We start from the raw sequence: 21,940 nt of genomic DNA, 5'->3' as shown, positions 1-21,940 counted from the left end.
ATGTCAGTTTCAAGCGGGGTTACCTTGGTGCTTTTCCAGTTATGTTTTATTGAGCTCACAAGGTTTTTAGACAAATGTGAAGACGTTTGAGGCAGTTTGAGGCAAACATTCTTGCCTTGTGCTAGGGCAAAGTTACCAAAGTGTAAGGTCTTTGCGAATTTTTTTGGTTGCAATTGTCGCATCGAACGTCATATTCCATGGAAACCCTGCGTTGGAAGTCAGTACTTCTTGAACCGCTGGACTTTGTGAAAGAAATGCGAACACAATCTGGTTACATGAGTGGCTAAGGATAGATCGAAGTTCATCATTTATTTATTTATCAGTTATTACATTTTAGTTACTTACGAAGTGTCATAACTTCTAAAAAAAATTGGGCGTAGCAAAGGTCGAAGAAGACTATTTAATAATTCATTTATTTGCATGTTTGTTCTAATTATTTATTTGTGGAGAACCATACTTGCCACAAGCTGAATTAAAGACAAACTAGGCAAAACTAGCAAAACTGAGAACTATGCAAACTTGCATAAAACGAATGTTCATTTATTTTGAGCATATTTTTAATTAAAACTTAGTATATACAGGGTGGGCCACAAAAAGAGGGACAAAATCAAACTCTCATATTTTCTAAGAAAATAATTGTTTCTTTCTGACCAGAATGTCCTTTGTTGTTGTTAACCACACTACCAGTGTTTCTGAACTTATCAACCAAGCGTGTGATAGTATGACGATGTGGTATTTTCTTTCTAGGGTGTTCGCGTCGAAACTGTCTTTGAACCAGAGTAGGCGACTTACAGTTCCACAATCTTGGTCCTCTCTTCGACGGAAAAGTGATCGTAGGGGTCCATTCTTCTGTCAGATAAAACTTACAGGTCTTCTGGATATATCACCTGAAAATCAGAAAGAAACAATTATTTTCTTAGAAAATATGAGAGTTTGATTTTGTCCCTCTTTTTGTGGCCCACGTCATCTAGCAGCGCGGGGCCTGGATTGAACATGTCATCAATTACTGAAAAGACCAACCAAATGTTCTTCGATTTCGAAATGCTTTGGTATAATAAAAATTTGAGATGTTGTCCACATCTGGTGAAAAAAATCTTGCGAAAATTCTTGTATTTGTAGAAACTATTACAGTTTCTTTTTGTCCCTCTTTTTGTGGTACACCCTGTATATATATTGTTGGATTTCTGAAAATACAAAATAATACAAAGAAACCAAGGAAAAGCTTCTGTCTCGGCTCTGGTCAATTCAATTCCAGGCTGAATTTTCAATAACACGTTTTTAAACAATGCATACTACGGATCAGGATTGATTGACAATCATCTCTTTGAATTTGATTGAAAAATGCGTTTGATACAAAACGGCCACACCATTTTTTTTCTATCTGACGGAAATGTCGTTATCGAACACACCTTAATCGGAAACTCCTTGGGGATATCAACACGAATTGATATGTAAAATTGTTATACATCTGTCCAGTTGTTTTATGGAAATCGCCGTGCAAGCACACACACATACACACACACAGCGCGCACGCACGCACATACGCCATCGGCTTACCTATCGTTCCCAGTTCGTAGCAAAACGTCCAATCAGATACTGAAACAGCTGTCGAAAACTGAGGCCCCCGTTGATCTGTGCCGCTATTTGTCGCGCTTCTTTCTCACCACACTCAATGTGTTACACGTTGTATCACAGACCAAGGTTACACGTTGTATCACAGACCAAGGTTACAAGTTGTATCACAGACCAAGTTTACACGTTGTATCACAGACCAAGGTTACAAGTTGTATCACAGACCAAGGTTACAAGTTGTATTACAGACCAAGGTTACAAGTTGTATCACAGACCAAGGTTACAAGTTGTATCACATACCACGGTTACAAGTTGTATCACAGACCACGGTTACAAGTTGTATCACAGACCAAGGTTACAAGTTGTATCACAGACCACGGTTACAAGTTGTATCACAGACCAAGGTTACACGTTGTATCATAGACCACGGTTACAAGTTGTATCACAGACCAAGGTTACAAGTTGTATCACAGACCACGGTTACAAGTTGTATCACAGACCAAGGTTACACGTTGTATCATAGACCAAGGTTACAAGTTGTATCACAGACCAAGGTTACAAGTTGTATCACAGACCAAGGTTACAAGTTGTATCTTTCTTTCTTTCTTTATTTGGTGTTTAACGTCGTTTTCAACCGTTACAAGTTTTATCACAGACCAAGGTTACAAGTTGTATCACAGACCAAGGTTACAAGTTGCATCACAGACCAAGGTTACAAGTAGTATCACAGACCAAGGTTACAAGTTGTATCACAGACCAAGGTTTTGCACACAAAAAGTTACATCGCATAATGACAGTGACACCGTACCTGTTTCCAAAAATGTCGCAATGTTTTTTTGGGAGACGGAGAGAACATGTCTCCACAACAAAACGTTCCCTGTCGCACAAACTGGAAAGAGGACTTGTACATACCTGACTGTCACTGTCTATTTGTTCTCTCTCGTATGTTGTCAGGTTGAAGGTTACTCGTAGCCTGTGTCAAGGAGCGCATCTGTTAAACATGGAGAAAGAAAAGAAAACATTTTGCAATTCGTAACAGCTTCACTATGGAATCGACTGCTGATGACAGAAGAAGTCGTCTTGATTAGTTGTCTATGCAGAAGAAGTTGTCTTGATTAGTTGTCTATGCAGAAGAAGTTGTCTTGATTAGATCAATGGTGTATCGTTAACTCTCGGACAGCAGCATCCGGGCTCTCATAACAGGCCCGGACCAAATGAAATGTGTACCCTTTTTTGGGGGGGCAAATCAGCGAAGTGGCGAAGCCACAAGCGCGCGCCTGCAAAGCAGGCGTGCGAACTAGGGAGGTCCGGGGGCATGCTCCCCCGGAAAATTTTTGAAAAACGGTTAAAATCTGTGCAATCTGGTGCATTCTGGGCCTTGTTTTGAGGGTTAAGAGCAGCATTGTTTTGGTGCTAAAACTAGTAAAAAAACACACACTCAAAGCAAGGTACATGCTTTTTCCAGGGGTGGGGTTCCGGAACCCCTGGAACCCCCCCCCCCCCCCCCCCCCATGGGTCCGGCCCTGCATAACGTTACTCTGAGCTTCTTCTTTACATGTATAAACAGGAATACGCCGTGTGGCGCCAATTCAGGAAAATATAGTGCACGGAACATCAGACGAGTTGCCCAGAGCGGTCTGCCTCGGGTCGCCCGCAGTGCGCATGACAGAAAGCCGTTTCAGTCTTTGGGCAGTGCAGTAAAGCGCTCGCGAAGCACTCAGCGAGCGGCTTTGGGATATGCTCGCCCACCGCGCGCTTCGTTTTCCAAGATGGCGGCGGTGGGCGATGCTGTGTAGTGTGTCGCGGTCTTCTCGGCGTGGTTTTCGACGTGACCCGAGGGATCCACCGTTTTTCAAGGTTCAGGGACTACCCCAGCTAAATTTCCCATCATAACTACGTTCTGTCTGACGATTTCACTGACCGAATCGTCTGCTAGTTTAAGAAGTGCAACTTTTTCATATCTCGCAGTATTCGTGCCTTCTTCGTCGCCATCTTGAAGCGATTTGCCTCGTTATGATCCCGTTGCATAGACCAATCCAGAGCGACTTTGCTCTGAGCGGGCCACTGTGATTCTGAGCAACGCATGGCTGGTGTAGCATCAACCCTCGAGTACCCGTGTTTGGCCCCTGGCTTTAAACATCATGGACAGGCAATAATGCACGTACCGCTCTAAGGTAACCGTACGCATGGTAGAATTGTAGCGCTATGTCCTTATTTTCAAAACAAGAAAAGCAAATGCTTACACGACTCTCCGTCATTTCCCATCACAGTGGAACCCCCTTTTTTCCCCTCTCTCCTCAAAATAAGACGTCCTCCCTCCCCTTTCAGACCCTTCCCCCTCCCCATTCGATAAGTGTACAGTGTTAGTGTTAGTGTTAGTGTTTATCGGTACTTTTTTATGTGGTGACGTCAGCGTTTTGTGCGCAGTTCAAAGGTTAGGGGTTAAAGTTTACGTCTGCTTCCTTAGATCTGCTAACGAGCGGTGGTTAAAATCGACAGAAATAACGAGCCCTGAATTTTATTTGAAAACTCAGCGAACGCTTGTTTATTCACACAATTCCTTATAACTAGTATGTTCCTGAACAACTTAATGCTACAAATGTCAGTTTTATGTGTGATTTATTCCAGGTTTTGATGCACTAAATTCTCAGCCAAAGAAATGAATCGGAATGAGTGAATTTGCAGAAAGAGAAAGATACACGCAAACACTTTTCTTCTACACTACTCGTCATAAAAAACTTTACAGATGCGTTTGAGGGCAGATCTTTCTGATGAGGCCGTTTATCGTAAAACCAATTATATGAATGGAAAGGCCGTTTATTCCCCTAACTTATTCAGAAAACAGATTGAGTTTACATGACGTAGTGTCGATACAGTGGAACCTACAACACAGACACCCCCAAAATCAAATTCGCAAAATCAAGGTTCCCGCGATAAAATCGACAACAAATCAGAACAACTAAATCGAAACATGTTTAGCATGTCATTAGACAGAAAAATCACATCTGCACCCAAAACAGTCAGTTTTGTTCATATATCTTGTCTACCATGGATGCTAAGGCATGCTGAGCGGTGTAGGTGTCAATCCTCTCAGAAGGCAGTTTTTGATGCCGTTTTAGCGGGTAATGAGACAAAAAATGGTACATTTAAATAACTCGCCAACGCATTGCCTTCAAACTTTCGGAGATTTGTGCTAACACATGTCGTAAACTAAACACGAAATCTTAAGTCATTTGAGATATTAGTTCTGCTGTTATGCGACATACCAGAAAGAGTTTTAAAAATAAAGATGGACCCTGTCCGATTGAACAGAAAAACATTAAAATTTAGAAAAATTAAAGCTTCAATTTACCCTTAAATCTAATACAGTTTCAACAATGGCTGTTCACAGCGAACTTGTTCAAACGCACACACAAATTCTTGGAAAATGCTTTTTCAAGAGCCATTGATCAGTTAAGCCTGTCGGCAGTGAGCTTTGCCGACATTTGCGCTCAGCGCTATGAATGAGTCAACTTCTTAAAACATTTCGCGTTGAAAACCCATGTCTGATAAGATATGTACGTGAAATTTGAGTATGTGGCGCATCTGTCAGTGTTCTTGAAGATTTCAACAAATTAATTTTTTTCGATGAGTCAGCAAAAACCTACCGTCAATTTAAGAACTTTTTCTGACATGACAAATAACAGCAGACCTAATGTCTCAAATGACTTGAAATTCCGTATTTATTTTACGACATGTGTTAGCACAAATCTCCGAAAGTTTGAAGGCAATGCGTTGGCGAGTTACTCAAATGTACCATTTTTTTTGGTCTCATTACCCGCTAAAACGGCTTCAAAAACTGCCTTTTATGCCTTCTGAGAGGATTGACACCCACACCGCTCAGCATGCCTTAGCGTCCATAGTAGACAAGAAATATGAACAAAACTGACTGTTTTGGGTGCAGATGAGATTGTTCTGTCTAATGACATGCTAAACATGTTTCGATTTAGTTGTTCTGATTTGTTGTCGATTTTATCGCGGGAACCTTGATTTTGCGAATTTGATTTTGGGGGGTGTTTGTGTTGTAGCTTCCACTGTATTGACACTACGTCATGTCTTCTTCTTCTTCTTCTTCTTGGCGTTCGCAGAGGTTACACAATCAGTCCAGCACTGGTGATAAATGTTGTCGTTTTCTCCAACTCCTGTCGACTGCCGTATAGTTTGGTCTGCAAGGGAGTTGGTGACGGCCACACTTCTTTTCGTTCCTCATCTAGTAAGGGACATCGCTGTAAGATGTGTTCCGCTGTTTGGTCTTCTTGACCGCAGGCACAGGTTGGTGATGGCGCCAGCTTGAACTTTCGGTTCATGTGAGCATTGAGCCTGTTGTGGCCAGTACGCAGCCTGATGAGGTTGACTTGCTGCTCTCTGGACATTGTGTGGTAGTCATCTCTGTTTGTCCTTGGCCTCATCAATGCCTTGATGATTGTCTTCTGCTCACTAAAGCTGACACTGTTTTCAGGTTGGTCTTCCACGGCTCCTTCTTCTGCCCTTTCATTTCCTGGTATCCCACAGTGTGCTGGTATCCACTGGAGGACAACTCTTCTGGTTTGTCTGACCATCTGTAATGCTTTGGCCAGCTGTGGGAGTTTGTCGTTCTCTAGGGCCTGAAGGACTGAAAGGGCGTCCGAGAGGAAGACAACTTGGTAGCAAGGGTCTGCGGAGTCCTGAACCAAGGAGGCGGCCTGCATGAGAGCTTCTGCTTCTGCTTTATAGTTTGTGCAGTGTTTGCCAGTGGCAACGCTGGATGTAGCTGAATGTCCCCCAGGGAATTGGATGAGAATGCCTGCACCTCCATTGAGCACGGCGTTAGTTGCTGATCCATCGGTGTATACATGGATCCACGCCTCTTTTGGGTACTGTTCGTTGATCAGGGCTAAGGTGAGTGCCTGTCGAGCTGTATCATTCTGATCTTCTCCTGAGGTAACATGTGGAACACTGGTGCAGATCTGGATGCCTGGTTTCTCTGTTGCCTTGGGGGTTTCCTCTTCTTCTTGAGTCAGAGGTAGAGTGTTCTGTGGGAGGACTTCCCTGTACTGTCGAGAAAGTCTCTTGCTCTCGTGTACAAAACTGCTCCGTTTAAGCCGGTTCTTGGTGAGGTTGCTCAGTCTGTGCTTCATGGGGTGGTCGGGTAGGCACTTGAGCTTCTCGGCCTGTACCATAGTCTTGGCTTCTCTTCTCTGACAGAGGGGTTGGATGGTGGTAAGCTTCTCCATTTCCTTGATGGGCGTGGATTTCATTGCACCGGTGATGAGTCGGAGGGCCTGGTTTTGCACGCCTAAGCTTGCCGACCCTGCCGACAGCCAGTGCACGCTGTGTGTGCTGTAAACAGGTAGGCCTGCACTCTTTGACTCTCGGGGCACAAACAAACGGACAAACCAAAGGCAGTATTTTCATGCAATATTCGTGGATCAGCAGCAGACCTTTTGCAGGTTTCAAGTACGGGTAGACGTGCCCCGAGAGTCAAAGAGTGCAGACCTACCTGTTTACAGCACACACAGCGTGCACTGGCTGTCAGCAGCGTCAGCAAGCTTTAGGCGTCAGTCTAGTAAACTCCAAAATGACACCATGCGTCTTTGAAGACCAATTGTGAAAAAACTAAGCAACCGAGAACATTCCGGTTTTTTTCCTCTTCTCAGGAATTGATGGTTCTATGATCGTACCACCCCGCTCTCCTGCAACTTTTTCCGATTTTGAGATATCAAATTTTAAAACATGTTAAGTTATTTTATTCCGTGAGTATACAACACAAGACATATAATTATAAACCCGCAAAATATTCAATTAGCTTATCATTTCTGGTCACACAAAAATAAACAAGAAGGGCAAAGCCCATACGACTCACATGCTTGACCTCGACCCTTAGGGTAACTAAACCTAGCAATGACATCATACACTAAGAACTGCTTTACACATTTTTCCTACCAAAATACATGTGACCTTGACCCAAGGTCAAGGTCATCCAAGGTCATGCAACACAAAGCTGTTAATTCAAGACATAGGAAGTACAATGGTGCTTATTGGCTCTTTCTACCATGAGATATGGTCACTTTTAGTGGTTCACTACCTTATTTTGGTCACATTTCATAAGGGTCAAAGTGACCTTGACCTTGATCATATGTGACCAAATGTGTCTCATGATGAAAGCATAACATGTGCCCCACATAATTTTTAAGTTTGAAACAGTTATCTTCCATAGTTCAGGGTCAAGGTCACTTCAAAATATGTATACAATCCAACTTTGAAGAGCTCCTGTGACCTTGACCTTGAAGCAAGGTAAACCAAACTGGTATCAAAAGATGGGACTTACTTTGCCCTATATATCATATGTAGGTGAGGTATTCAATCTCAAAAACTTCAGAGAAAATGTGAAAAATGTGAAAAATAGCTGTTTTTTAGACAACATTTATGGCCCCTGCGACCTTGACCTTGAAGCAAGGTCAAGATGCTATGTATGTTTTTTGGGGCCTTGTCATCATACACCATCTTGCCAAATTTGGTACTGATAGACTGAATAGTGTCCAAGAAATATCCAACGTTAAAGTTTTCCGGACGTCCGGACGGACGGACGGACGGACGACTCGGGTGAGTACATAGACTCACTTTTGCTTCGCATGTGAGTCAAAAACGCTCGCGCTGGACCCGAGTACTCTTCAGACATTCACACACACACACACACACACACACACCTCACTCCTCTCTCTCACACACACACACACACACACACACACACACACACACACACACACACACACACACACACACACACACACTACCACATCTCTATTCTAAAACACGTCACGTTCCAAATCAAAAGACGACATTCTATTTTCTTACGTCACTATTCTGTACCATTCGGCGGCTTTGCTACGAGTATGGCATAGTCTTGGTTTGCCGAGACCTTGCACCGTTCTATCAGACTGCCTAGCTGGCTGTTGCACCGCGAATTCCTCCCACCGCCAAGTCGTTTTTTTGGCTCACGAAGTGTAGCCTATGCGATCGTAACTTTGTCTGTCTGTGCGTTTGTGCGTGTGTGTGTGCGTGTGTGTGTGTGTATGTCTGTGAGACTGTGGTAGAAACTTTAACATTTCCGAGTCTATGTGTGAGTGGTTATCCAAGACTATGGATAAAGCTCGCATAAGATTACGTCACGGTCAAAAGTGTTTGACGTCAATTAATGCATCATGACGGCATGCCTCCCTGTAGTCTTTCTCTCTCGCGTGGTGTGTGTGGTCTCGGTCATTTTTATTTTGAGCGGGCCGAGACTATTTGGCAGTCGTGTCCCTGTAAGTAGGCTACATGCAGACAGACAGATCTAGATCTAGTGTCTCTCTTTCTTGCACAGTGTCACCTAAGCTTACTGTGTGTGTGGGTGTGTATGTGTGACGGAGTGATTGAGTTTGTGTTACTGTTTGTCTATTTCTTACGTGAGCCTTGAAGGCTTCGCCTCTTGTTGTGGTTTATTTCGCATTTAGGTCCCAGGTAACATTATGAAGTTTTAATACGATCAATCGGACCTATTATCAAGTTAGTGTATCAACTTTTGAACGAACTGCGCCCAGTAGTTTCCCAGCCGCATAAGCGGTTAAGTCGAGACACACACACAGACACACAGACAGACACAATTAAAGTCTGCTGGACCCTAGTACTAGCGTACTCGGGGATAATTTTCTAACTGGTCTTTACTCGCACACACATGCATACTTCACTTTCTCACGTTACCACATTTAAGCCTTTGATGATGATGACGACGACCGGGTAGAATACGGTGACGGAGACAAATGACACATGGTGAAGACGAAGACGGTGTACATAATGGCGATAATGTTTACGAGGGCCAATATAGAAAGACGGAGACGAAGAAGGTGACAGTAGACATGCTGGTATGACGAGTGACAATGGATGGACGTAGATGCTATGGTACAGTCATGCTCTCATGCTCTCTGGCTCTCATGTTCTCTGGCTGCTGAAGGAGACTATGGCGGTGGGGGTTGCCGGAGTCATTCTTCCTCGGTTCCTCCCTTTTGTCTGACGTACAAAGAAAAGGACAATAATAAGTCTCTGGCGTGTAAACTGGCAATGTTGTATACATATGCATGGAGTTGGCCAGTTTACATAAACACTACTAATAATTCGATGCTATAACTAAACCGGTTTACAACATCAAAGATTATTTACCTCACTTCGGCAATTCATTCACTCTATGTATTAACAACTTCCATCCGTCCTCTGTGACAATTCAGGTAAAAGTGACCGGGACAGCTCACCCGTCCACCAGTTGGGGTGGATTCACAAAAACTTCACGTGCAACGCCATTTGCGTCATGTGATGTCTGCGATATCTGTTCTTGAAAAAACTAAATACACACAAAACACAAGTAAAGTATAATAAATATAATTAAATCACTCCAAGACTCTGTGCTGTAACAAACAGTTATTAAATAAATAGTTATATTCAATCCTGAGCAATAAACGAAAAGAGGTATTTAGGGGCAGCGTCACAATTAGCAAAACACTAAATCGTTCATTGTTTCATCCATTTCACAACTAGTGCAATAGCCTGCTGGTCAAGACATTGGACCAGACATCTTAAGGTCCGTCGGTTCGAATCTCAGTCGAGGTGTTTCTTTTTTTTTTTTTGCCTTAAAAGTTTGTTTAACCGTGAGAGTGATAGAAAGTTACAAACGCAAAAGTCGAGCGAAGAGAGAGACTCAGTAATGCTGGGGTTTACTGGAGTGTAATAAAAACAGAGAGACAGACAAACAGAGGAAAGGAGAATGAGAGAGAGAAAAAATTCGACTGGAGTGCACAACAACAAAAAGAGAGAGAGAGAGAGAGAGAGAGAGAGAGAGAGAGAGAGAGAGAGAGAGAGAGAGGCAGAGAGAGACAGACAGAGAGAGAGAAAGGTAGAGAGAGACAGACAGACAGAGAGAGAGAGAAAGGTAGAGACAGACAGACAGAGAGAGAGAGAGAGAGAGAAAGGTAGAGAGAGACAGACAGAGAGAGAGGGATAGACAGAGAAAGGTTGCAGAAAATCCAATCACTAGCCAGAAACGATTGACAGGTGCAAGTAATCTGTAAGTAGTTTCCAGCCTGTAAAAACATTGGCGACATTTGTCTTAGATTAAAAACACACACAGGCGCGCACAAAAACTTTCCCTTTATGTACAGTGGTTCACCACCCTCCCACCCCCCGCACACTCTCGCTCATCTAATTATAAGTGGTAATAAGAGATATTTGGATATAAAAGGGTATTCTTAAAAGGTTCTGATAAAAATATAAAGTAGCTATGAGAAGCAATGGCGTTAGTTGCAGTAATATCTCTTCATACCCAGGGACCAAGTGGGTGCGTGTGCACAAGTCTAGCGATAAGTTTGGGACCATGCCACCCAAGGTCTTTATTAAAACTTAAAAGATAGCTTAATTTTTCATTTGGGGTATTTGGCAGGATATTTCTGTTCGAGTTTATAAACTGAATCAGGGGTTGAAAGTGGCATGAGTTCAAATCACACTTCAAAGTCAAATGAGCCATGCTGAGGTCGGATTGACAGGTGCATTTAAGCTCTAGAAATTGGTAGTTCCCAGCTTCTGCCCTTAGGCGGTTAATCCTTTTTTTTTTTATTACACGTGGGCATGCATTATAGGTGTTCATCTGTTTTGATGGGGCTTCCTGAATGAGCCAGCCAGAACTTATTGCCGTGTGTATGTATTTGTTCTTCCATTCTCTCCAGAGAAGAGAGTCTGTACGGCTATTGATCTCAGAAGCAGACAATGGCAGGTCTACCTCGGAGGCGCCTATGCCTTGGGCAGCTTCTTTAGCGGCTTTGTCTGCTCTCTCGTTGCCAGGCACGTTCACGTGTGCTGGACACCAGACCAGGTTAATCTCGCTTCCTCTTTTTTATAATTTTATTTGCCAGCTCCTTTATGGCAATGACAAGATCCTGTCTTTTTGATGCTTCAATGGTTGCTTTGGAGTCAGAGAAGATAGCTATCTTTTGAGGAGGAGTGTTCTTGAGATTGAGATGAACAAGCGACATGCAGATGGCAAGGAGCTCAGCTGAGAAGATCGAGTTTCTGTTGCACAGTTTAAATTTCCTTGTCAGGTCATCGCTGGGGATTACTAAAGCTGCGCCAGCCTTCCCCCTACTGCGTCACCGAAACATTGGTCATTGAACGCGTTATAAAAAAAACCTCACAGGTTGCATTGCAGATTGATCATATGACATACATGAATGATATTCCAACAAAATTGATATTTTTTTGCATTAAAACGAGATCTTTGTTTCTAAAAGCATATGATAGACATTGTCAAATTTTGTTTTGAAAATGATGAGTTTTGCATGAGCAAGACATAATTTGTGGCCCATCGGAAATCGGAAATTCCCGTTATTCGTCACATTCGTGTCCTATTATTTAAAGATGTTGCAACCCCAAGAGGCCCAAGTACTACTACGTTTGCACGCTACGCGGAGACGAGCGTGACCCGTCAAGCGTCTCAGTGTTTAGTCGACGACTATCTGAAATAAAGTATCGGCGACGACTGTTTGTTGGTGTTAATCTGTTACTTTCCGTTCCGTTTGTATGGCCATGTTGGGTTTGATGCGTGCATGCCTGGTTTTCTCCTGTAGATGGGTGTCGGTACAGAAGGTCTGCCCGCTGTCCTCAGTCAACATGCTCCGTCTTCATGGCAGCTCAAATTTTTTATCGAGGTTCTCTCCTCTAGATCCGCCGTGTTTCGCCTAGGGGCTTGCGCTGCCTAGTTGATAGGGTCACCTCGTAGAGGATGTGGTCATAGACCACGCACGGTCGGTCTTGGGATAGGGAAACGTTATGCTAGTCCGGAGGGATTACGCCACAATGGCCACCTCGCGAAGACCCAGGGTCCTAGACTAGGGAGGTCCAAGGGGGAGCACCGGGAGGGCTACCCCTCTACCCGCACCTCCAACACAATCCCTTCCCCTGGTAGCTTCATCCCCAAGAAGGAAACAGAGCTACCTGCAACACCCCATCTGTTACTTTGATGCCGACAGCTTGACTAAATGTTGTTATATCGCTTCACGCGACTTGTTTTTGTTTTATTTTTCCCTCCGTTATCTGGGCATTTCTTCATTTCTTTTACCTTCCCCTCTCTGTCGGTGACTACTCTCTCTAGAATCCGGCCCGGGTTGGACACGGGTCAACTGTTTGTGCTGACCCAGAAACGGTTTCCATGTCCCACCCCCGTGTCACCACGTTCTCTCTCTCTCTCTCTCTCTCTCTCTCTCTCTCTCTCTCTCAGCATGGCTTGAAACAGTTTAGTGTGACTTGAGGTCGCGGATTAGAATCCGACCCGGGTAGGTCACAGGTCAACTGTTTGTGCAGACCCAGAGACAGTATCCATATCCTGCCCCCGTGTCACCACGACCACGGGGAGGATATCTTGTTCCCGTTAAGGTCAATGCTTGTTTTAACAGAGAACACCGGTACCAGCGCTTGTGAAGCGATGGCTGAATTGTCTTCGACGTCAAAATTACGTGTCACTGATCCTGGTACTCTGTTGTCTGTTCAATAACTGTATCAGCTGCGCTTTCTTGTATCCTTAATATTGTATTTTTCTTTCTTTGAGGTAATTTTGCAACTTTGGTACTTGCAATCGCATGAAAATTCTGCTGTTCGGTAGCCATTGTTTGGATCAGTGGAACGATAACTCTTGAGAGCAAAAAGTTGGCCCGCACGCCAGTGAACCTTCCTTATCTCTCGCATAGGAGAGCTATGATACAACGAATAATGTAACAAAAACGAATAATGTAACAATTGTAACACAATTGTTACATTATTCGTGGCGGATGTAGCTTTTCCTTTAAATTGCTATCGAGATTTTCTTTATAAATATAATTCACTAGGAAACACTAGACTGATAATTATTGTGATGCACACAAATTCGTGTGCTGTCCAGTGAGGTCAAGAACAAAGGGTTTATAAGAGTGTCCAGGAGAAATTATTTTTGCTTTCTTTCGAGCTTTTTCTTATCGGGAAATATTTATCGGAGGAAAAACAAATGTCATCATATTTTTGCATGAATGTGCATGTGATAATGAATATTTATGTTTGTAAATGTGCGTGCGAATTAATATGTGTATTTTAATGTGTTATTCCCGACTTGTAGTAGCTTTCCACTGGGAGGAAGCACATGGTGGCCGCCATTATTAGCCTCGGCTTCAAACCTCCTGTTAAAAAACACTTTTAGACAGGAATTAAGATAAGTGTCGTCGCGGTTTTGTTTGCTTGTTTTGGGATGGTTTTTTTTCCGACATCAGGTCCAATCTTTTTCGTTCTGTAACTTGTTCTTTTCTTTGATTCTATGTACCTAAACCTTTCTTCGTAACTAAAAATATGTCTAGTTTCTAATGGAGTTCCATATCGATACACACCGACACATATTTTGCAAGCACAAGAAGAGTAATTGCTATCTGAGTGTAAATATTCAGAATTATGTACAATACCAATGAATAATTATACAAATTAGATTGTTGTTTGCTTTTTTAAGATAGAATTTCTGTTTATTGTTTTACCAATTTTTGTCAAAAGGTCAATGAAATCTATTTCTCTATTTCTCGAGCTATGTTAAATCTGCACTATGGGATTTACCCATTCTAACAACAGAATAGTTATGGAATGTAGTACGAAGGCTACCACAACGCAACAGTCTTAATCTTGTTTCTTTCATTAAACTGGTAACATTGTTTTTGTACAAGTTCGAAACCGAATTTATATTTCCAAAATAGTGCTGTAATAGGTTTGCCTACTGTGTTTTGTTAAGGATTATTCGGATCTGCAGGGAATTCATGAAAAACGTTTGACAGCAAATGTGTGTTGCTAACCCGTGATTAGTAAAAATCGCGGTTTTAGGTTCGACGTGATTTGTGAAATGTTTTTACAAATCACGTCGAACCTAAAACCGCGATTTGTAAAAATGTAAAAATGTAAAAATATCGCATTCCACAAAGTAATGCATGCCTTTTATTATTATGAATTTTTCTTGTTTAGAGCCTCTACGCTGAGTGGTGGGGGTGGTTTTAGATCCACGTCCCATTTTGGTGCAATCCCATTTTGCTGCCGTCCCATTTTTTTGCCCCATCCCATTTTCGCGACATTTCACAAGCCAAGCGTCATTTTACTAACATGTCATAACAATAGCGCGACATCCCATTTTGACACCATATCCCATTTGGCCGCCATGCCGTTTCACCGCCATTCCATTTCGCCCCCATCCCATTGTCGCTACATTTCACAAGCCAAGCGTCATTTTACTACCGTGTCATAACAATAGCGCAACATCCTATTTTGACACCATCCCATTTGGCCGCCATCCCATTTTTGATTTATTCTTCTTGCCAAGCCTCACTATACTGCGTTATTCAACTAGGAAGACATTCCGTTTACACAAAATCCCATTTTTGCCACAATCCAAAATGTCGCGAAATAGGGATGGCGACGAAATGGGATGACAGCAAAACGGCATGGCGACAAAATGGAATGTGGCGCTAGTGGTATGACACGGTGGTAAAATGACACTTGGCCTGTGAAATGTCGCGAAAATGGGTTGGGGGCGAAATGGGATAACGGCAAAACGGGATTGCGTCAAAATGGGACGTGGAGCTAATGGTACATGACATGGGGGTAAAATGACACTTGGCCTGTAAAATGTTGCAAAAATGGGATGGGGGCGAAATGGGCTAACAGCGAAACGGGATTGCGCCAAAATGGGAAGTGGAGCTAATGGTACATGTACATGATATGGTGGTAAAATGACACCTGGCCTGAGAAATGTCGCGAAATGGGATGGGGTGAAATGGGATAACGGTGAAACGGTACTAATAGATCCCTTGACTTTGGGGTAGCGCGACTCTGTTACTGCTAGCTTTCCACTGGGAGGAAGCGACCCGAATTTCCAAGCGATGGGACAAAAAAGTAATGACATTTTTCTCTCTCAATAGATCGCTTCACTTTGGAGATGATAAGTTAAATATTGGGCGCATTTACGTGATTTGTAAAACATTTTACAAATCGCGGGGAGGGGGGTAGAATCAGAGCATAACGGCGTGTGTCTATCTGTCTGTGCATGTGTGCGAGTGGCGTCACTGATTCTGCAAAAAGCGTGCATGCCATGTGAGTGACATGTGAATTTTGAGAGTGGATGCTAACCCTAACCCGAGACTGTATTATGAGCTATTTTACACTTTTTCTAATCTAAGTCTAAGTTTGTCTAAGTTGAAAAAAGGGCTACCCCCGAATAATGTATTCGTTTTTGTTACATTATTCGTTGTATCAGAGCTATCCGAGCGGGGTATTGTGCAAGTTGGCTATTACCAGCATATTACTGTCCGATACGCAATAATCTCAGCCAATGGTTATGATGACTATGACACTGATGATGGTGATTGTGGGGATGGTGACGATGATGATGATGGTGATGATGTTGTTGATGTTGATGATGATGATGATGATGACGATGATACTGATGATGATACTGATGATGATGATGATGATGTTGTTGTTGGTGGTGATGATGATGATGATGATGATGTTGATGATGATGATGATGATGATGATGACGACGACGTGTTTTACAGGTCCAGTGGCTACGTAACGGCGGCAAATGCGGGGTGTGTGGCGACGCGTACCACGGGCCGAGGGAGCACGAGGCAGGGGGCAAGTTCGCTAACGGCATCGTCACGCGCACCTACCGCCAGGGTGACGTCATCCCCATCACGGTGCATCTCACGGCAAATCATCAGGTCAGTGCATGGTCCTAACACGTTGCCGCTAACAAGGGACGTGGGCCTTGTTGGTATTTCACTAACCTATAAAAAAAAGTTAAGGACCACTTTTTCAAACGCAAGCCATACAGAAATGACAAGGTTAAATGACGTAATTTTTTCTGTATTGTTTTATTGAAGAACCGAGGACTGTCTATAGAAAATGTCACGTCAAACATGCCAGCGAAAACAACGCTAGAGCTTGTTACTCAAGACAACCCTCTGATTTCAAATTCACAACAGTAGTATTTCTATTTTCTTACAACGAAAAACTGCAAAATCTTATCCCGGCAGCGATCACCAGATAATCTCCCACTAATCGGTAGTGCGATGTCCTACGACGTAAGGTGACATCTTCCCGGACCATCACAGAGCCCCCATCAAACGATTTTGTTCTAAAACAGTGCCATCTGCAAAGCGCTCTCTACGACGCTTCCATACTCTGATGCGTCCATCAGCAGGATCCAAGAAGAGGCGGGACCCATCTTTTAACAAGAACTGAGCCCTACTTCTTCTTCTTCAGCGTTACAGAATGTTCTGGTTACGTGTGAGCTCGTTTGCCCATTTGGGTTCCCCAAACTATACTCTGAGAGCATAGTCAGCTTCACTCCGCTTTCGTCGAGATGGCATGCTGGATATTTTCGTGTTTCCATAACCCACCGAACTCCGACATGGATTACAGGATCTTTTCCGTGCGCACTTGGTCTTGTGCTTGCGTGTACACACGAAGGGGGTTAAGTCACTAGCAGGTCTGCACATAAGTTGACCTGGGAGATCGGAAAAATCTCCACTCTTATACAGGGTGACCCCCCAAAAAAGAGTACCCAAACAAAATTGAATAACTTTGTCAATTTTAACTTTTTTTCTTTCTTTTTGAGGTGAGTCAAGCTAATCCACTGCATGGTTGGATGAAATAAAAGCTGTTCTCACAATGAACTATACTAATGATCAACGGACGTTTTGCATAGAGACCTATTTTCGCACAAAATCATACAGAGATGTGCAAGTACAGTTCCAGAGACACTTCGGTCAGCGCGATTTCTATCTTTGGGGGTTCCTGAAAGACAACATCTACAGGAACAACCCACAGACAATCACAGAACTCAAGAGAGCCATCACAACAACCATTCGCGGAATCTCGCAACAGGAGTGTGTGCGGGTGATTGATAACTTTGCGCGGCGAGTTCAAGTTTGCCTGCAGCGGCGTTTGGAGCATGTTCTGTAGAATGAGCATAACTTTCCTGAAAGACAAGCTAGAACGCTAAAATTTTCTGTGCAAATCATGCAGAGGCTACTTGTGTGTGTAAATAAATTTTATGAAGATTGCTTTATTTTTGTTCAATTTATGACGTTTTCTTTGGGTACGCTTTTTTTGGGGTCACTCTGTATAACCCACCACGCGGCCGCGACCGGGATTCGAACTCACGACCTCCCGATTAGGAGGCCGACGTCTTACCACCCCGCCACTGCGCCCGTCACTGAGCCCTACGATGACGTAACCACCTCACATGTTGAGTACACCAGGCTCGGTGGGCAGGTGGAAGGTTGGCAGTCAATGTTGTTTTGCGGACTGGGCGTCTTTCACTGAAGTTGAAAGCGTGTAAGCAGTTTGTAACACTTTGATTAATGACAACAGTGTGGTGGCAAGCTCATTGTCGATGCCTGCTGCCTTTTCAGTAACCCTTTTTTGCTGCATGGCCTTCATTTGGATGAGGCGATCCTTCATTGTTGTGGTGACTTGTAGGCCGACCATAACATTGTCGTAACTGTACTCTGCTAATTGCTTGAAGCCATTCCTTTAGTCAGATGATGTTGAAGTGAGACACTGCAACACTCCGAACCACTTGCCTGGCAGAAACAACATCTTGTAAGCCATCAAACTGCCCTTGCCTTATCCAAGTCGCTCCGCTTTCGTGACAGGGGCATGTTGTTTCATTGAATTATTTTGTCAGTGTGTCATTTTACAAACACAAATTTGTGAGCACATTTCGTGGCTGGAACCCTTTTGTAACACGTGCATTGCTGGTTGTTGTCCTGGCATGTCTTGCACCGATTTCATAGGACTTTGAAAACTGCCCCCTTTTTAAAACAAAAACTAACTTTTTCCGCCTGTTTAGTATGACACAGTAACACTGCCTGCCAAAAGGTTCCTAGAGCAAAACTCACTGCCCTTTTGTTAATTCAAAAAAGTCACGTTTCAATCAAATTGTCAAATCCTTGATTTTTGGCGAATATTTTAAAGATTGTGGACATTTCATGACCGGTCCTTAACTTTTTTTGACGAGTATATATGACATGGGGCGGTGAAAATACCTGGTTTAACTGGGATCTGTGAAATGGGCGGAAAATTAATAAATTGCTATATATTTTTGATGAGACTGTTGAAGCAACAATCATATAAAGACACCAGATGAATACCCGCTTCGCCGGGTACGGCTGCGCCGGGAAAAAGTCGAGCCGAATACCCGGCTGCGCCGGGGACCCGGCTATGCCGGGTACGGAGGAAGGGAGATAAACGCGGCTGAAAACACTGGAGAAGATAAGGAAGAGTTACTGGGAATGGATCCAGAGAAAAACCAAAATCGGTTCAGCGCTGCGCGCTGAGAGCACGTGTTGAAATATCTCATCGATGAGGTTGTGTCCGGGGTGTAGCTGAATACGGTCTCCAAATTTGAAAAAGATCCACCGAGAAGTTTGGCCGTGCATCGCGGACACTCACACACACACACACACACAGACAGACAGACACAAGTCGTATATATATATATATATATATATATATATATATATAGAAGATAGAAGATGCTGGCCATAGCATTGTATCCTCGCGTAGCTGACAAAAGGCCGCCATGATACAACGAATAATGTAACAAAAACGAATAATGTAACAATTGTTACATTATTCGGGGGTAGCCCTTTTTTCAACTTAGAAAAAGTTAGACTTAGATTAGAAAAAGTGTAAAATAGCTCATAATAGTCTCGGGTTAGGGTTGGCATCCACTCTCAAAAATCACATGTCACTCACATGGCATGCACGCAGAATCAGTGACGCCACTCGCACACATGCACAGACAGACAAACACACGCCGTTATACTCTGATTCTACCCCCCCCCCCTACCCCTCCACCCCTACCCCCCACTCCCTCTTTCTCTCTTCCCTCGTTCTCTCTCTCCGGGCTAACCGTCATAACAGCCCATCAGAACGCCCGCTTCGTGCACCCAGGTCCACAGCCAATCAGATACATGTACCCACTTTGGGCACAAATGTTAACCCGTGATATGTAAAAATGTAAAACATGTAAAACATTTTTACAAATCGCGGGGTGATGTTTTACAAATTACGTAAATGCGCCCGATATTTAACTCATCATCTCCAAAGTGAAGGGAAAAAAATGTCATTACTTTTTTGTCCCATCTTTTGGAAGTTCGGGTCGCTTCCTCCCAGTGGAAAGCTAGCAGTAACATAGTCGCGCTACCCCAAAGTCAAGGGATCTATTAGTCCCGTTTCGCCGTTATCCCATTTCACCCCCATCCCATTTCGCGACATTTCTCAGGCCAAGTGTCATTTTACCACCATAGCATGTACCATTAGCTCCACATCCCATTTTGGCGCATTCCAGTTTCGCCGTTAGCCCATTTCGCCCCCATCCCATTTTTGCGACATTTCACAGGCCAAGTGTCATTTTACCACCATGTCACGTACCATTAGCTCCACTTCCCATTTTGGCGCAATCCCGTTTCGCCGTTACCCCATTTCGCCCCCATCCCATTTTCGCGACATTTCACAGGCCAAGTGTCATTTTACCACCGTGACATTCCACTAGCGCCACATTCCATTTTGTCGCCATGCCGTTTTGCTGTCATCCCATTTCGCCGCCATCCCTATTTCGCGACATTTTGGATTGTAGCAAAAATGGGATTTTGCGTAAACGGAATGTCTTCCTAGTTGAATAACGCAGACATTGCGGCCTCAACAATCACTAAAAGCCGGATATAACGTCATCAAAGACATTTATCGAAAAAATGAAAAAACATTTGTCTGGGGATATCATACACAGGAACTCTCATCTCAAGTTTCATGAAGATCGGTCCAGTAGTTTTGTCTGAATCGCTCTACACACACACACACACACACACACACACACACACACACACACGGTGTTTGACCGCCGAGTGATGCGTCCTATACTAGCTGTGGCTGATCATCCACTCTCAGCAATGAGGTGCAATTCCGACGTCAAAACTGACGAAATATGAACTAGCACCGATCATTCTGATAGGGTTTTGACAAGGGATGTTCTTCCTTTATACTTTTCTAGGTAAGGTTCCACATTCATTTCCTATTTTTCGGAATTTAACTTTCATTATGTATTTGTTTGGCCATCGAGAGGTAACGCACGTATCGGTAACGTATGCATTGTCCTTTATTCCCCCCTCTGCTTCTTTCCATCTGCAAACTGGAAGGGGTGTTTATTTTTCGGTAAACACCCAGCAACCAACAAATAACCACCCAGCAACAAGCACGAATCCATCCTGAACTCAGGTCAAAATGAGTTCGGCTCATTCTCTCCCTGACCGGACGCTACAGTCCTACGCGAATCTATCAAAACAAAAATACAGAGTTATCTCCCATATGGTTTTCGCGAGCATGATCTAAACGTTCTGTTCTTCACAGTTATGATAAAGACATCGTTCTAAGGTCAAAACAAGTCGAAATTTTGGGACTGCTGCCGGAAGGAGACCGTAATATATGGTTTCATCACTGTCAACTGGTTACAGAAAAAATCGTCTGCTCCAGTGAGCGCGGAAACCAAACGGTTGATTATCACGTGACACTTTTGCCATATTTAGAGTTGTTTGCACAGTAAATACAGCCGCGAAAATAGCTCGCTTAAAACTGTCTTACATATCAATTCCTTTGTAATTTAAAAATTACAAAACACCATGAAAAATCATTATCGACGATCGCGAATCTGCTTATATCAATAATACATTACAAAAAGCTCTTAATATGTAAAAAAAAAAAAAACTCAAGGCATCCTGTCAGGGAGAGAATGAGCCGAACTCATTTTGACCTGAGTTCTTCTTCTTCTTCTTCTTCTTGTCGATCACTGACCTGAATTCAGGATGGCACGAATCCTCAATAGCTCATGGGTTGAGAAGCTACACTTTGTGGGCACTACTTTTAGCGACTGAACATTTCCGAACGCTCAAATGCTTGTACAAACCCTCGACGCCAGCTAGGTATCAAGGCAAGTAACTCTCATACTTTGTGAAGAGACTAGAGTTGTTCCCCTTCCGGATTTCGACACACTGGGCCACTTCAATAAAAAGATTGCAATCCTTCGGTCACTTATCAACTGTATTTCATTTTATATACAGAACAACAGCAAGCAAATACACACATCCTTGAATTTAAAAAAAAAAAGGAAGCGGTTCCATAAACTGTCTTGCCTCAGAAATCCAAACTTCATACAGTATTTGACGTTGGAACACGGGGGCAAAAGTTTGCTACTTAATACGACGGAAGAAAA

General features: G+C 43.3%; 1 protein-coding gene across 1 annotated transcript in view; it reads left to right on the top strand.

Moving 5' to 3' along the window:
- LOC138951365 (uncharacterized) overlaps positions 1-21,940 on the top strand; it is a 43,301-nt gene that overhangs the window by 8,905 nt on the left and 12,456 nt on the right. Inside the window, exon 2 of the mRNA XM_070322981.1 lies at positions 16,221-16,385. Within this exon, the coding sequence (XP_070179082.1) occupies positions 16,221-16,385 (165 nt within the window). The remainder of the gene's footprint in view (positions 1-16,220; positions 16,386-21,940) is intronic.

This window comes from Littorina saxatilis, linkage group LG16 (genome assembly GCF_037325665.1).
Source record: "Littorina saxatilis isolate snail1 linkage group LG16, US_GU_Lsax_2.0, whole genome shotgun sequence".
Classification (NCBI taxonomy): Eukaryota; Metazoa; Mollusca; class Gastropoda; order Littorinimorpha; family Littorinidae; genus Littorina; species Littorina saxatilis.
The sequence above is the reverse complement of the archived record's forward strand: the minus strand, read 5'-3'. Positions and strand labels throughout refer to the sequence as shown.